This window comes from Rhyacophila brunnea, unplaced genomic scaffold (assembly GCF_057557595.1).
Source record: "Rhyacophila brunnea isolate RB1 unplaced genomic scaffold, BYU_Rbru_1.0 scaffold_15, whole genome shotgun sequence".
Lineage (NCBI taxonomy): Eukaryota > Metazoa > Arthropoda > Insecta > Trichoptera > Rhyacophilidae > Rhyacophila > Rhyacophila brunnea.
Window position 1 is genome coordinate 27342405 of NW_028232806.1, and position 15086 is coordinate 27357490.

General features: G+C 32.0%; 1 protein-coding gene across 1 annotated transcript; it reads right to left on the reverse strand.

Annotated features, from left to right (window-relative positions):
* Positions 1 to 3746: 3746 nt before the first annotated feature.
* On the reverse strand, positions 3747 to 14856 carry LOC147075087 (hyaluronidase B-like). Its single transcript, XM_085943308.1, has 7 exons — positions 14852 to 14856; positions 13321 to 13676; positions 10800 to 10939; positions 10504 to 10679; positions 7377 to 7584; positions 6027 to 6210; positions 3747 to 3790 (listed from the first exon to the last, which is right to left on the reverse strand). The coding sequence occupies exons 1-7, from the start codon at positions 14854 to 14856 to the stop codon at positions 3747 to 3749; spliced, it is 1113 nt and encodes a 370-aa protein (XP_085799434.1).
* Between the last annotated feature and the right edge of the window lie 230 nt (positions 14857 to 15086).

The window sequence follows — 15086 nt, forward strand, 5'->3', positions numbered from 1 at the left end:
TTAATTTGTATTTTTATTTTAAATCCAAATCCTGAGACCAATGGTGTATCATTCAGTTAGTACATATATCAATGTTAATTTCATTTGTACATTTTAAAGGTTAATAGATAATTTTAATTGGTAGCTATGACATTAATCGTTCAACAGTGAGGCGGGACTTTTTGCGTAGTGGGCCATTTTTACATTACCAACATTTACTGACAACACAGGATACAATAGTATTGCGGTAAATATTATTATTATTATTATTATTATTACACCCACTGTGGCCGCGCGGCTTAAGCGTCTGACTATAACGCCGTGGGTGCCAGGTTCGAATCCTAGGTTTGGCAAGTACACAATATATTGTTTTTCAATTTGTGTGTCAGGGTATGGCCCTAATAGGTTGAGCGATGACTGACATCCATTTCTCGTAAAAAACAAAATCTGTCATTACAAACCTCTACTCTGTGGAGGCCCATATGATCATATTAGGATCGGACATGGTCGAAAAAAAAATATATTATTATATTCTCTTCCAAATCTAAACATATTATCATTTCAAATAAATACATACATATTATGTTATTATTTAGATGTTATTGTTTGTTATTTTGAAAGCCGATCAACACCATGGGCCTCACCGAGAGATGCTGAGAAAGGGTTAGTAAATAAATATTGTTTAGAAAAGGAATTTTGTCACTTTTGAAATTTTTTTCAGTTTCCAAAATTATGATAATGTGGGCAGCATTATATCATTTTCGAATTGGGAAGGAAGCAAAAATATTGCATATTTTTAAAATACAACGCACCGTGGGTGTAAAACCAAGGCATCTGCAATTTTTTCAATTTCGAGATTAAATGCAAAACAACTTCAAAAGTTGTAAACTTGATAATGTAAAAGTGAAGTAACTGAAAGAACATGCAATATAATGTAGATATAAACTAAATATTATGTTTTTTTAGATACTCTATTTGTCCTAACATAACGAAGTCTTCAAACCCTAATATATTCAAAATATGTCTTTTGCACTTGCCTTGGTTTTACACTCACGGTGCGACAATTTAACGCACATCGCAACGTACGACACCAAACTCTAGCAATGGTGATATTATAACTCCACACTACGATATATTATAATATTGTTGCAGCAGTTGCTCGACGTTTCTCCCTTTTCTAAGAATTACAATACATGTAGCAGTGTAGTTTGTTCGGTATTGGCTAAAATCTCCCTGGAAAACTATTTAGTAGTATTGCTGTATTTAAATAATACATCTGTTAATTTACTTACTGAAATAAATGCCATTGCAGGTGACTTACAATGGCAACGTATAACCATTTAATACCATACTCATCATCATCACACTCGACTCTTATTTGTCGTCATTTTGTTATTGTGTGTTTTAGTGATTATATTATATTATTTGACATATGTTGTACATATGTAGTAACTAGACTAAATATATTGTAAATAAACTCTGTACCTATATATAAAATAATGGCATAAACAATATTACTATCCAAATAATTATTATGACACCAATAATTAAAAACACATTTTTGTTTTCATCACAATTATTTTTATTTAGCATAAAAATCGACAATTATTAAACGAAGTATTTAAAAGCAAACATAAATAAACACACTGTGTCCATAGTAACACGATTCGGGTAACATTACCCAATCAATCTAACATTGTTCCTACAACATTTGTGTTTGTTTTCACCGTAAAATAAGGCAATATTATTTTATATTACTATATAAAGACAGTTTTGCGTTTATCGGTCAAAGTTATCCCAGACAATTTTATTGTTTTAAAGAGATTACAATTTAAATTTATTTATTTTACGTATATTGAACATTATAAATCACAAATTCAAAACGTTCACAACATGGCAAAACCAAAATTAAGAAATGAGTAACAATGTGGAACAAAATAGGGTCAGAGGGTCACAGTTACCCGAAACGGTAACCCGAATTAAAATTCTAAAAATGTTGATAGGTATAAACATTTATAATTATTCATTATTAATACAATTAGTTGCAAAACAACACATAAATCTTAAATACGAATAGGACTAGAAAATTGATGTTTTACATCAACCCATGTAATATAGTTTTTTAAAATAAATAAGTAATAACCATTAAAACTACATCATGTTCAGCCACTGGATGATTTTTTTAAATATTATTTTACAATACGTATTCTATTTTATCATGTACCTACATAATAATAGGTGATCTCCAAGTTGAAGAAAACCTTGCAATAATAATATGCAGACGATTATTAAGACTAATGAATGTAATCATTAGAATTTTGCTACAAACAATAAAATTCATATCGCATTGCAGAATCGTTTGTAGGAAAATTCACACTAATCACACTTGTGCTGTGACATTCTTTTGACATGGTCTTGTCAGGGCCACATTCACCAAATAAAAACATAAAAAAGTTATACAACATAATATAGGTACGCAATATACCCCTCCAAACCAATCCGCCCCGTACCATACTCGGTCTTGATCGAGAGTATCGCAAAGTTTTACGATTGGATGTGAAGCATCAGGAGTTTTTTTACGCCAGGGAATGTATCAAGAATGTTAAGGCTGAGGACGCCACGCACTCTAGTGTGCTTTGACTGAACACAAGAACTTTGATGAAAAGTGCCTATGGGAGAGAATAGCACGGTAAGCTATCAAAAATAAATATCCGTCATCATTATTTAGACGAACAAACACATAAAATCGTCACCTAACTAAGTAACTTACCCAAACAAAACATAATAGGACGCGAATTTCTTAATTTATTTATAAACAACGCTGCCAACTGAGAACATAATATTATCTATTTTCTATACATAGTTACTAATACATACATAAAATCGTTTTGGAACCGCTATCGAATATTATTACAATTGACCACTATAACTGAACGGTAACGTATCGCCTTATAATGTCGTGGGTCCCGTGTTAGATTCCCGGGTCTGGCTAAATTCACATGTTTATTTTCAATATATATTTAGAACTAATAACTAGGTATTATACGAACATCCATTTCTCCTAAAATTAAAAATCTGTTAATACAACGTCCACTCTGTGAAGGTAATGTAATGCAAATTTATACAGAAAGCAGACAATCCACACAAAACACAAACAGAAAAATTAGCACTTGTGTGTTAGCTGTGATTATTTAAAATACACCAATATTTCTGTTGTTTTAGTTTTTTAAATGTATTATTATATTGTTTAATAGGCCATTTCTTTTATTCAACGAATAATTCACAAGATCTGAGAACGTAACATCCCATATTATTGAACATACATAACTTGAAAACACCTCAGATATAATATACCTTCTAGAAAAAATTACATTTGAAAAAATACGACGTCTGACGGGATTTTAACCCGAATATCTACTGATATCGCGCCAAAACGTTTTAACCATTAAGCTACAGGCCTCCTATTTAATTACGAAATGCTTACCAAATTGCGTTATTATTGACTATCGGTTTTTGTGTTTTAAATCAAGGATTGTTAATTACCTTGATTACTAACCGACGCCCGGCTCTTGTCAAATATTTAGTTATAACGTCTACTTGAACTTGCTAACAATTTTTAATAAAACATTTCTTTTATTCAACGAATAATAATAAGATTTGAGAATGTAACATTCTATATATTGAACATACATAACCTCAGAGATATGCCTACTATAAAAGATCAAATTGGAGAAAAATACGATATCTGAGGTGTTTTTATGTACATCTTACTTTAGTGTGGCTGTTTCCAGCAAATCAACGATGGCATATTCTGCGATCAGAGAACATTTTTATCATGAACGCAGAACATAGAAAAACCATGTTACATCATAATTTACAAATTGTGGACTCTCTGTTTTCTGCATTTATATTAGATATTACTTTAAAAAAAATCAATGTAACGGTTACAAAAAAAATACTCGCAAGGATCAACATGTAAACTTAGACATAAGTATATTATAATATGTACGGAAGTATGAAGTATGGAATATTGATTATTGGAATTGTTCTGAAAATAATATACACATACCTTAGTGAACGATTAAATTATTACTGCTAACAGAAAATATAAAATTAGTGCTTTTAATATACATGAATTGGAGCGAATTATTCACATAAAAATCAATATACTGTGAACTTTTATGACCTATTCAACCAAATTTGAAAATTCAGTCTAAAGTCAAATAATGCCACTACAGGCAACTGGGGCCAAAAATATGTCAAAGATATACGCGTGACACATTGTTTATACTGCAAAATATTAGAATATAAATGCAATTTTCACAATACGCTGTAATTTTGGACTCGAGAGATCCATTCCTACTAATTTATTCGAGAAGCAATTTTTTTCAAATCATAAAGAACGCAAATGCCTCATCTTCGGTATTTTTACCAAACTTCATCGACACATTTAATCACAAAATATTTTACCCCCTTGTCTATTTTTTTTTCATCGGCTGAATGTGAATTTTCCAGAATTTTGCACCCATCCATCGCGGGAACATTACGATAACCTACGTGAGATTTTTAATTCCCCCCCCCCCCCCCGTAATCAACAAATTGATAGTTGAAAATTATCGATTTCATTATAGTCTCCTCACGGATTGTTTTAATTCTCATCGGTGTGGAAAGTTTTACCCAGGGAATATTATATGATAACCACAGAGAGTTCACATTTGCATTTAGCAACCGAAAGTGTGTCTTTGTTTTAAAGAAGTATAAAAAAATCGTATACTGATAGTTAATTAAACTGACTACAAAAATGTAGCTAAGAGATCAGAAAATACAGATTTTTTAAATATCACAAAAAATTCTACGTAAAACTACAGAACAACCTCATTCAAAAGCATTTTTGAAAAATTGTCGTATTCTTTCCCACACAGACATAGAACTGACATCATCTTCGATCATTGTTCCAGCTTCTTCTAAATCAGTCATGATATTCTTATCCTGTGCAGTTTTGTTTTTTATACCATTTACAGAGTTTGTCAGATCATCATCTATTAAAACTTCTTCCGAGTCACTGAGAGAAAATTCAGAAACTGGTTCAATATTTGAAGTAACTGAATTTTTAAAAGTTGTAGTTTCTTCAAATGTAGTTCTTATTTCAGATTCTGTATTAAATTTTGTAGTCTCTGCCAAAACAGAACGAGTTGGCGAAGGAGTATTAGTTGATAATGACCATTCTTTGTAAACTGAATTATTAATAGTTTCGGGTTTAAAATTTTCATGATCTGTTGTTAGTCTAGGGATTTTAGTTGACATAGAATTCTCTTCCACACTAAAATCTTTCATGTAAGATTCTGTATTAATGTCTACATTATTTTTAAAAGTAGACTCACTCGGAGTAGGAAATTTAGTTGTTAAACTAGTAGTCTTAGATTCTACAGCACTTCTGTAGGTTTCCATGTTAATACTTGTCGTTATATCTGGAATATTTGAAGTAATTAAAGAATTTAAAGGAGTTTCATTTGTAAATTTAGTATCAAGCAAACGAATATTCTGTGTGACAACTGATTGTGAAGAATCAATTTCAGATTTTGAGACAGATTCATCAGATTTAGTTGAAACGGGAGTCACAAAAACAACGTAAGGAGTTTTTGACGTGGTCCGGTCTACATTATGAGATTCTTCTTTCAAATCCACTGAATTCCATAGTATAGAGTTAGGTTTAATTTGAATTCTTTCCGTAGTGACAGAATCCAAAATGGTTGTCGTTTTAGAAGTCGTATCCGGCACTGATGTTACAGCAGTAGTGATGGTTTGAGTATTAGTTTCTTTAGGAGTTACACCCGATAAAGTGGTCTTCGAATTTGAAGGCTCATTTTCAGTAATCGTAAATTGTGGGTCTGTTGATCGCTTTTGGGATCGATTATTATAATTGGTGCCTGACGCAGTTGTTCTTGATATCGTTGACTGTGCTTCTTCTTTAATTGTTCCTGAATACTGAAAATCTGTATCTGAAGTTAATGTTGTTGTTGCTTTATTTATATCGTCTTGTAATAAACCTTCGACAGATTTATGGGAACCTGTTGCGACAAATTGTCTGACCACGGGTCCTAATACATTTTTGACATATTCTTTCAGAAGCAGGCAATGTTTCTTTGACTTCACGTCGTTTGAACTTCCCCATATTATGGCTCCAGCTAGGCCACTTTTGTTCATGTGGTTTAGAGAGTTGTACAAATCTTCCTGAAAAAACATAGGACAAAATGTTTAAATTATTGTAGGTTCATAATATAAAACAAAAAAAAAAGTTCCACTCGAAAATTTTGTTTGCAAGTTTGACAACAGAATCAACGACTTAATTCAATTTAAGCACACAATAGATTTTTTGATAATAGTGTACACAAGCGCCGAAATACCGCAAAAGAAACCAATGAGTAAAAAGTAAGCATATAACTCCATGTCATAGTTGTCGTCCAACTGCTGAAATCGCCTATATTATACGTGCATGGAGTGCATTTGGGCACCTGAATAGTATCTTCAAAAGTGACCTCCCATTGTTTCTTAACTATATAAAGCGTTCAACTTATGTGTGCTACCAACGCGCACGTATGCGTGTAGAACATGGACTCTTAATGTAAGAAAAATCCAAAAATTACGAGTAGCGCATGGTAAAAGTGGCATAGTAACGTGGCATGGAAAGGTGCATCGTGGGCATAACGCGGAAAAATCTCAAAATAAACCAATGGATAAGGAAGCAAACAAGAGTACGCGATGTGATAGAGGTTGACTACTAACTATCGAAGAACTAAGGACCGGAAAAGAGTTAGGTAAGCCGAAGGAACTATGGATAGGCCTTCATACAGCAGTGGATCGATCCTGGCTGATGATAATGATATACCTACATGCATTGATTTACTGGCAGCAATAGTGTGAAAATTAAATTTTCGTGACAATAATTATTGTTTTCTATTGGTATATATAGCTACACTCTACAGCGACGAATGCACACATATCACGCCATTTACAACTATTGCGTGAAAATTCAAAACACGCTAAACATTTTTGATTATTGCATGCAGTCTTGCAACTTGCACGACAATAAGTGTTGATATTTGCATTTTATTTTTATGGTCGCGACAATATTATATACTGCCAGCAGTAGATCCATGCATGTGTAAGTGGATTATTAGGCTATATGCCTAAAATATGTAAGTACATAAATCTCAACGAATATGTAACCTCTGGTCAAAAATATCGCCAAACAGTGAAACCACAGAATTGACTGATTTATTAGACTGATGATTCAATTATGAGGAAAAAAGACGAAGGATATCTCAATTCAGTGGTGCACAACTAATAGATTGAATGATTTTTATACTTTACAAACATTTTAAAATAAAATAACGAACCTTTGTCAAGAATACGTCAGTATCATCCTGGTATTTGTACCAGACATATGGATAAATAGTCGGCGACAGCTTAGACTTCTTAGCGAGTCTCATGGCTTCCTTTACTCTGCCTTGAACCATCTGAAGTCTTCCTTTTGCATCCATAGACTTCCTGCTCATATACACCGAGGGTAGTAAAATATCTGATCCGTCCCACATCCACTGAATGCTGAAATAAACACGTTTTTCATTCCATAAAATAAAATATATCATATCATAAATACAAAACTATCGATTTTCATAACTATGTTAAACACGACGTTATGTTTGGGATGCATTGGACAGTGATGTAATAATACAGTGGTGAAGGGAGGAGGTAAGCTTTTAAAATTCGACATACATAGTACACACTAAACTTTGTCAGTCATATTTATTTGTTTTCATTCAACTAAAAATACAATTTGCAGATGGTGCTGGTTAGTTTTTAAAATCAAATTAAACCCTGCCTAAACCAAACCAAAATAGTTTAGGTATGTTATTGGCGATACGACAAAAATATTACACACTTTTCAGTCATGCTTATTTATTTTCAATGAATTAAGAATATATTATAATATTACAGATGGTGTTGGTTAGTTTTTTTTTAATTCGCATATATCAAACCATAATCGATAGAAAATATTCTTCTATCTATAACATATCTAAAATTAAATTAGGTTTAATATCATAATTTTATATATTTTGTATATAAACGAATATTTTTTTGGCTATTAGGTATCTACTAAGGCTTGAATTAAGCAGGTTTTATTCGAATTTTAAAAACTAACCAATACTATTTACAAATTGTAGTCTTAGTTCAATGAAAACAAATATGTATGACTTAAAAAGTTTAGTGTGCATTATTAATGTCTGATCTTAACAGCCTACCTCCACCCTTCGCCACTGAGTCATGACAGCTAATGGAGGAATACGCGAGGGTGAATACTACTGGAGAATAGTTAATTAGGGTGAGAGTAAAAAGAAACTAAGAATATTTAAAAATTGAAACGGATGAAAACATAATCGTATGGCTGACTAAATAAAAGTTATGAAATCCATCGATGAGATTACAATATTATTATAACCTTTCCTAGAGTTGGGTTTCGGGAATTTCCCGACGGGAATTCTCGAGAAATTTTCGAGATTTTCCATCCCGAATCTCGAGAATTGAAATTTTTAACATTTCGGGAAATCCCGGATCTCGAGAATCTTTTCTCGGGATTTGGGATTTTTTTATTATCAAATATTAATTGAAAAAACGATTTTCTCTATGAAAAAAGTGGACAGAAAACATAAAACGTACAAAGAGTGATCGGGGCATTTAGCACAATTAAGCCAACGTCGACTCAAAATGAGCGCAATTTTTGCAAACGCAGCGATTGACATTCCATTTTAATAAGTAATGTTTTTAATTATTTTTGTTGTCCTACTTCTATTTTGTTTGTCATCTTACATGAATAAAAAAAAATCATATTTTTTTGGAATTTGTCTGTTTTTACACTGATTTTAGGATTTTTACAGGTTTTTTTTAAATTTCCCGATATCTCGAGAATTCCCGAGAATTCTTTTCTTGAAATCCCGAATCTCGAGAATTCAAAATTTCATCATTTAGGGAAATCCCGAATCTCGAGATTGAGATATTCTCGGGAAATACCCAACTCTACTTATGCCTTTCCTAGGAGACTATCAAATATCTACCAAGCTGATGAAAACATAACAGCATGTATTTATCTCTGGTGAAAATGCAATTTTGATTTGGTGGTATTATGTCACCATTTAAGTGAATAAATGAATAATTATTAGTTGTTTCTTTTGCTGTGGGTATTTGTCATAGGAATCTTGTGGAGCTCTTTTTGATCGTTAATCCACGGCACATTCAAGAAATTTGGCTGAGGAAAATGCAATGAATGAGTGAGTTTTAAATCCATTTTCCTACCATTATTGAATAACACTTATTTCTCAAAATAAAAATAAAAATAATGCATTCAGTTTTTAACATTATTCCAACACTGACTCATCAAACATATTAACATGACACATTGAATCAATTCTATAACCCTTCTCGTTAATCCAATGCTTGTTTTAATTGTTTATCGTTATCTATGACATAATTTCATACCACTAATTATAATCACAGAAACAATATGTAAATTCTCTATTGTTCCGTGTTCTCTATTTAAAAATGAGAACTCCAAGCATAATAATTGTTTTTTTTTTTCATTTTATGGATTATTTCCGCGTGACTTTTCTGTTCTAAATTTAAAACTTCATATTATGTTATATTTCGAGCAGAAATAATACACATAAACATAGGTAATATTAAAATATATATAATATATCAATAAAATATAATATATCAATAAAAATATATGATGACTACTACCGCATGGTCACGTGGCGATTTTTGTCGTTCAACTATCTGTTGAATGTTGAACAAGAAATCGACACGAATCTTCCCATGTATCGATTTAAGTTGAACCGTTAATCAATATGGCGTTAAATAAAATAAACAAATTTGACATGTAAATGTGATTGGCGACTTTTTATCACCTTGGTTACTCTTATGCTTAAGCTAAACCTTTCTTGAAGCCATCAGTTGACTCGAAGTCACTGTTAAAAGAACCTTCACTTCAAATTGAGTGTTTCACAACCATAGTGAGCGAAGTCCATTCTGGTTATTTTTGAGTAAGCTACTTTCAAACATAAAATTTGAGTATTTCTAATTCTGTAAGGGTATGATTGCAATCCTGAAGTGTTATTTCGAGTACATTTAAGTTATTATGTAAGGGAAATCATACCCCCTACAGAATAATAATTACTCAAATATTATGTTTGATCCTAGCCTACTCAAAAATAACCAGAATGGACTTCGTTCACTATGATTGTGAAACACTCAATTGCATGTTAGCTCACGAATCAATTTTCTTTCAACATTACTGTCATTCAACATGCGGTTGAACGACAGATATCGCCAAGTGAGAACACGGTATTAGGCTTTAATTAAATTAACTGCACGTCGTTTCGCATTGCAGATTCGCATTTGCTTAAATTTAAAAAATCCTCATTTTATCATCCTATAAAATAATAAAACTGTATATTCTCAACATACTTATTGTTTTCTCTTCGTACTTCATCAGAACAATCCGGTTGGTTTTTGCCATTTGCCATATTGAAGCAATATGGAAAGGCGTAATAGCCCCACTTTGCAAGAGGTCGAGCCTCCCTAGCCATGGCCAGGGTCTCCTCGACGTACGGACGGCCGGATTCCTCAAACCGTTTTGATGCCTAAAATATAATAAAATCATGTTAGACTACATGCTGTTTTTAAAGCCTACTTTTGCGTATATAAAAATATTATGTCATTCCGGGGATACTTTAAATTAATAACGGTTTTTATAAGCTCACCTCTTTTTCAACCCACTTTCTGGGCCAAAATGGATGTCGATCTTGTTCAATCTGGTATGAAGTATCCTTGTATGCTGTTAATTTTCCGAAATTTTGTCTGAAAACAGGCCTCCATGACTCGAAATCTATCACACCGAGACCTATAATGAAAATTAAAAAATATATAGGTATGTATATATTAATAATAATATTGTGTACTTTTATAAATCTTAATATTTCATCATTGAACGACTTGGTAAAAGCCATATATTAAATAATCCATAATATATTTTAAATACTTAATTATATAAATATTCAGTTTAAATTTAAAGTGTACGCAAATTAAGAGCCAAATTCTAACATATCGACGTAATGTAAAATTAGCTGATCATGAAACATATGTACATTTTATCAATACGATAATCAATAACGTGGGAACGTCCGAATAGCAATTTTCCGTATTTTTTAAAATCCATGATGGCCGAGCGACTTAAGCGTTAGCCTATAATTTCGTGGGTTTCAGGTTCAAATCCTGGGTCTGGAAAATACACATATTGTTTTTCATTTTGTGTTTGAGTCAGAGATGGGCCTAATAGGTTGAGCAAGTGGCTAAAATCCATTTCTCGTAAAAACATAAATCTGTTAATACAAACCTCCGCTCTGAGGATGTACATTATGATCTTATTAGGATCGGACATGGTAAAAAAATAATATACAATAATAAATGTATAAAATATAAATTGAATTGTTATTTATTAATATTTATTTAATATATCAGTTGTTTATTTGCATAAATGCATGTACTACGTACACGTAATACAGTATTTCAAAAATGTTAAACTGGTTTCAATAGTTTGAATAATAGAATAAGGCATTCAATGCCCACGATGGTCGAGCGGTTACCGCGTCGGCTTATAACATCGTGGGTCCCGGATTCGAATCCCGGGTCTGGCAATATTGACGTAATATTTTTATGTGTGTTTAGACCCAGAGCAATGGCTTAATAATTTAACCACGTGGCTAACATTCATTTCAAAAACAAAAATCTGTTAAGACATCATCCACTCTGTGAAGGACCATATTGTTATGATCTTGTTAGAATCGAGCATGATAAAAAAAAGAAATTTTCAATTCGCAGTGTACAGTGGTATTTTGTATATAATCGATTAACAATACAATATAGCTTAATTAAAAACTAGTTAATAACTATGAAAACTGTATTATTTTTCTGATTTCTGTCTATCACATGTTATGCTTTATGTATTATTCGCCCAGAAATTGACTAAATAATGCAAATGCCCACTTATTTAGATATGTAAACAACTTTGTCCAGGCATAGGATAGGACCCTTAATTATTAAAACCGCGAATTTTAGTACCTACCTATATAGTATGTTCAATTTTTTTATGTAATATCTAAGAAAATATCATTAAAAATTGTTAAAAAATCAATATTAATGTAGAATGAATTGTTAAAGTTTGGTCCAAGGTCGTGCTAAAAAATAGCTCTATTATTTTCATTCTGGCAGGATATGAACTCAGACCATTACCATTGTCAAGTGCATAACTTATTATCATCAAATGAGTATACTGGTTAATTATTGAATTTCGCGAAATTCAATTGTTTCAAAATAACGCTTCGTTTGTCGTTTTAATCTACGACTGTAGCCAAAAGAATACATTAGAATGAATTATCAGGGAATGCAATAACAGTGGTTATACAAATTGGATGGCTTTGTGTGAAATACAACCATCCCACTTACTGGACATATTAATATTACAAGCTTACAGGACTAAATTGATTCTTTTTTATGATATCAAAACAGGATGTCGCAATTACTAGGCGTGTGTGGTAATGATCCCAAATTTGGCAAAAATGACACGTTGTATTTGATCAAGATCCAAAACCAACTATGGATCGGAAAAGTATCAAACAGCCATTCCATTTAAAAAAAAATTTAAAAAAACCTTTCTCTATGCCCAAATGATCGGGGCAAAAAAATGAACGAGGAAATAATTAAAAACATATATATTATCTAAAAATAAAACACGATTTTATTGCAAAATATTAAATTATTTTTTATATATAATTACGATGGCCATATTTTGTTAGTGTAAAGTAAAAATAGAGAATATTATTATTGTAGAAATAAATCGAAAGCCAAAAAGTTTTCTCAAAAAAAAACAAAACTTCATTCACTTGTTTTTGCTTGTCTTAAAAATTTGTTTTCCTTCGTCTGACGTTTGATATAGTTTTTAAATACAATCATGGCTTTTTCAATATAAACAAAACAACCTAAAGGGAATCGTACTATAATAATGGATATATAATATATAATAGGATAAAATATGAATAGTAATCGTACGTATACACATACATTCTACTGGTTCTGATAATTCACAACAACTTTAATAATAATAATATGTAATATAGGAAAAATTCCAAATAATCATCTAGTACTAAAATATCTAAAATATACCTAATTATTAGATAAGATATACATAGCAAACATAATATTGTCATATGATAAAAATGGTCTTACCGTTAAATGCTCCATCTGGAATCAGTTCCTCAATATGTTGACTAAAAGTATCCAAATGTTCTTTAAGGTTTCCTTCTTGAGGAACACCTCCGTTTCTCCTGAATAGTTCTTTTTGGGTGCCATTCTCCAGCAGGGCTGGGAATTTGCCTGGATCATACAGAATCGATATACTGTTCCCTCTAAATGTGTCCCCTCGATTTTGCTGCAATCCAAATGTCGTTGACAGTTCATCGAAGTTTAGGCCATACTGCTGGCATTGGAAGGTTGGAGAATTCCAATAAACGTTGAAAGAGCGAGTATCAAGTCTGGCATCTACGATGTAGGGTGTATTTTGGACGGATGAAGATCTTGCAACCCTGCAAATGAAACAAATAATTAGACTTAGTACTATTAAAACTTTTCTTTCTGGCAGTGGTTTTCTTAACATAAGATATACAAAAAAATAAATAAAGAAGTATTGGCTTCACACTGATACTTAATTTCTTATGCTGTGAATGCTGTGATTATATTATTATGCACGTCGCGCACTATCACGTGAAGTCACAGTAAGCTGCCGATACAGAAAGTATGTAATGTCGTTTTTCTTGGTGTTTAAAATGTTATCAGACTGATGCTCCCATCCCGTAGCACATTTTGAACCTTTAAACCAGTCTTTCTCAAAGTGGGCGCTGGAGGCTTTCAGGGGGGTAGTAAAAGGCTCAAATAAAATTAGGGGGCGTTAAGTAAATCTAGAGGGGTGACGTCAGACAAATTCTATCTACAAAAATCTGACGGAATCTAGACACGACACCACTTGAGATGCGATGCGAATCTCTCAACTGTACCCTGGGTTATGGTCGGTTGTTCAACGATTTTTGATAGCATTTCCATCGTCGTATTTGTGTGAACGTGGATTTAGTGCTGTAGCAACGTTCTAACTAAAAAAAGAAATCGGCTGCAAGTTACTGAACGCGGCTTACTGACTTATGGCTGTTTTTATATAAATTCGAGCCTGATATTAACAAACTCATCGAAATGCATTAGATTCATCCTTCACATTAGATAAGTTTTAAATTCAAAGCCTTCTTTTAATGTTAAATAAAAATACTTTGATTAAGTATGAGTTTCATTTCCTCCCATTGAAACATTCTTTGAATTCAGAAATAGGATATGGGTCACACCTTATCTATCCTATCCATATAATAATGCATGGCTTCGAATAAGCCTTCTTTTAATGTTAATAAAAATACTTCTAAATGATTAAGTATGAGTTTTATTTCCTCCCATTGAAATATTCTTTGAATTCAGAAATAGGATATGGGTCACACTTTATCTATCATATCCATATAATAATGCATGTTTAAAAATTATATTTGCAATAACTGTTTTTAAGACACGCAACAGTTGGTAATGTAAAAAGGTAAAAAATAAAAGTAATGAAAAAATATTTGTGGCACTAGATTTTTTTTAAATCTCAAATTGGGCGGTTGAATCTCAAAATTTATATTGCTCTGATGAAAAAAACCTTTCTATGCCCACTGGCTCAACTAACCCCATTGGGTGGCTCAGTTAACCCCACCTAGTCTGTCAACTGAGCCATCTGGCGTTTGTGACATTAATATAAATTTAGTATGTAAACATCGTCTTTTCTACAGTTTTTTGATAGAGTTACATGACCAAATAAACAACTTAACTGTTTTAAAGGCTATCATTTCTTATTTCGTCATTAATTAGGACCTATACTGCTTTGACTAAAATGATGATCAAGTGACCCCGCTCTGCCTTCT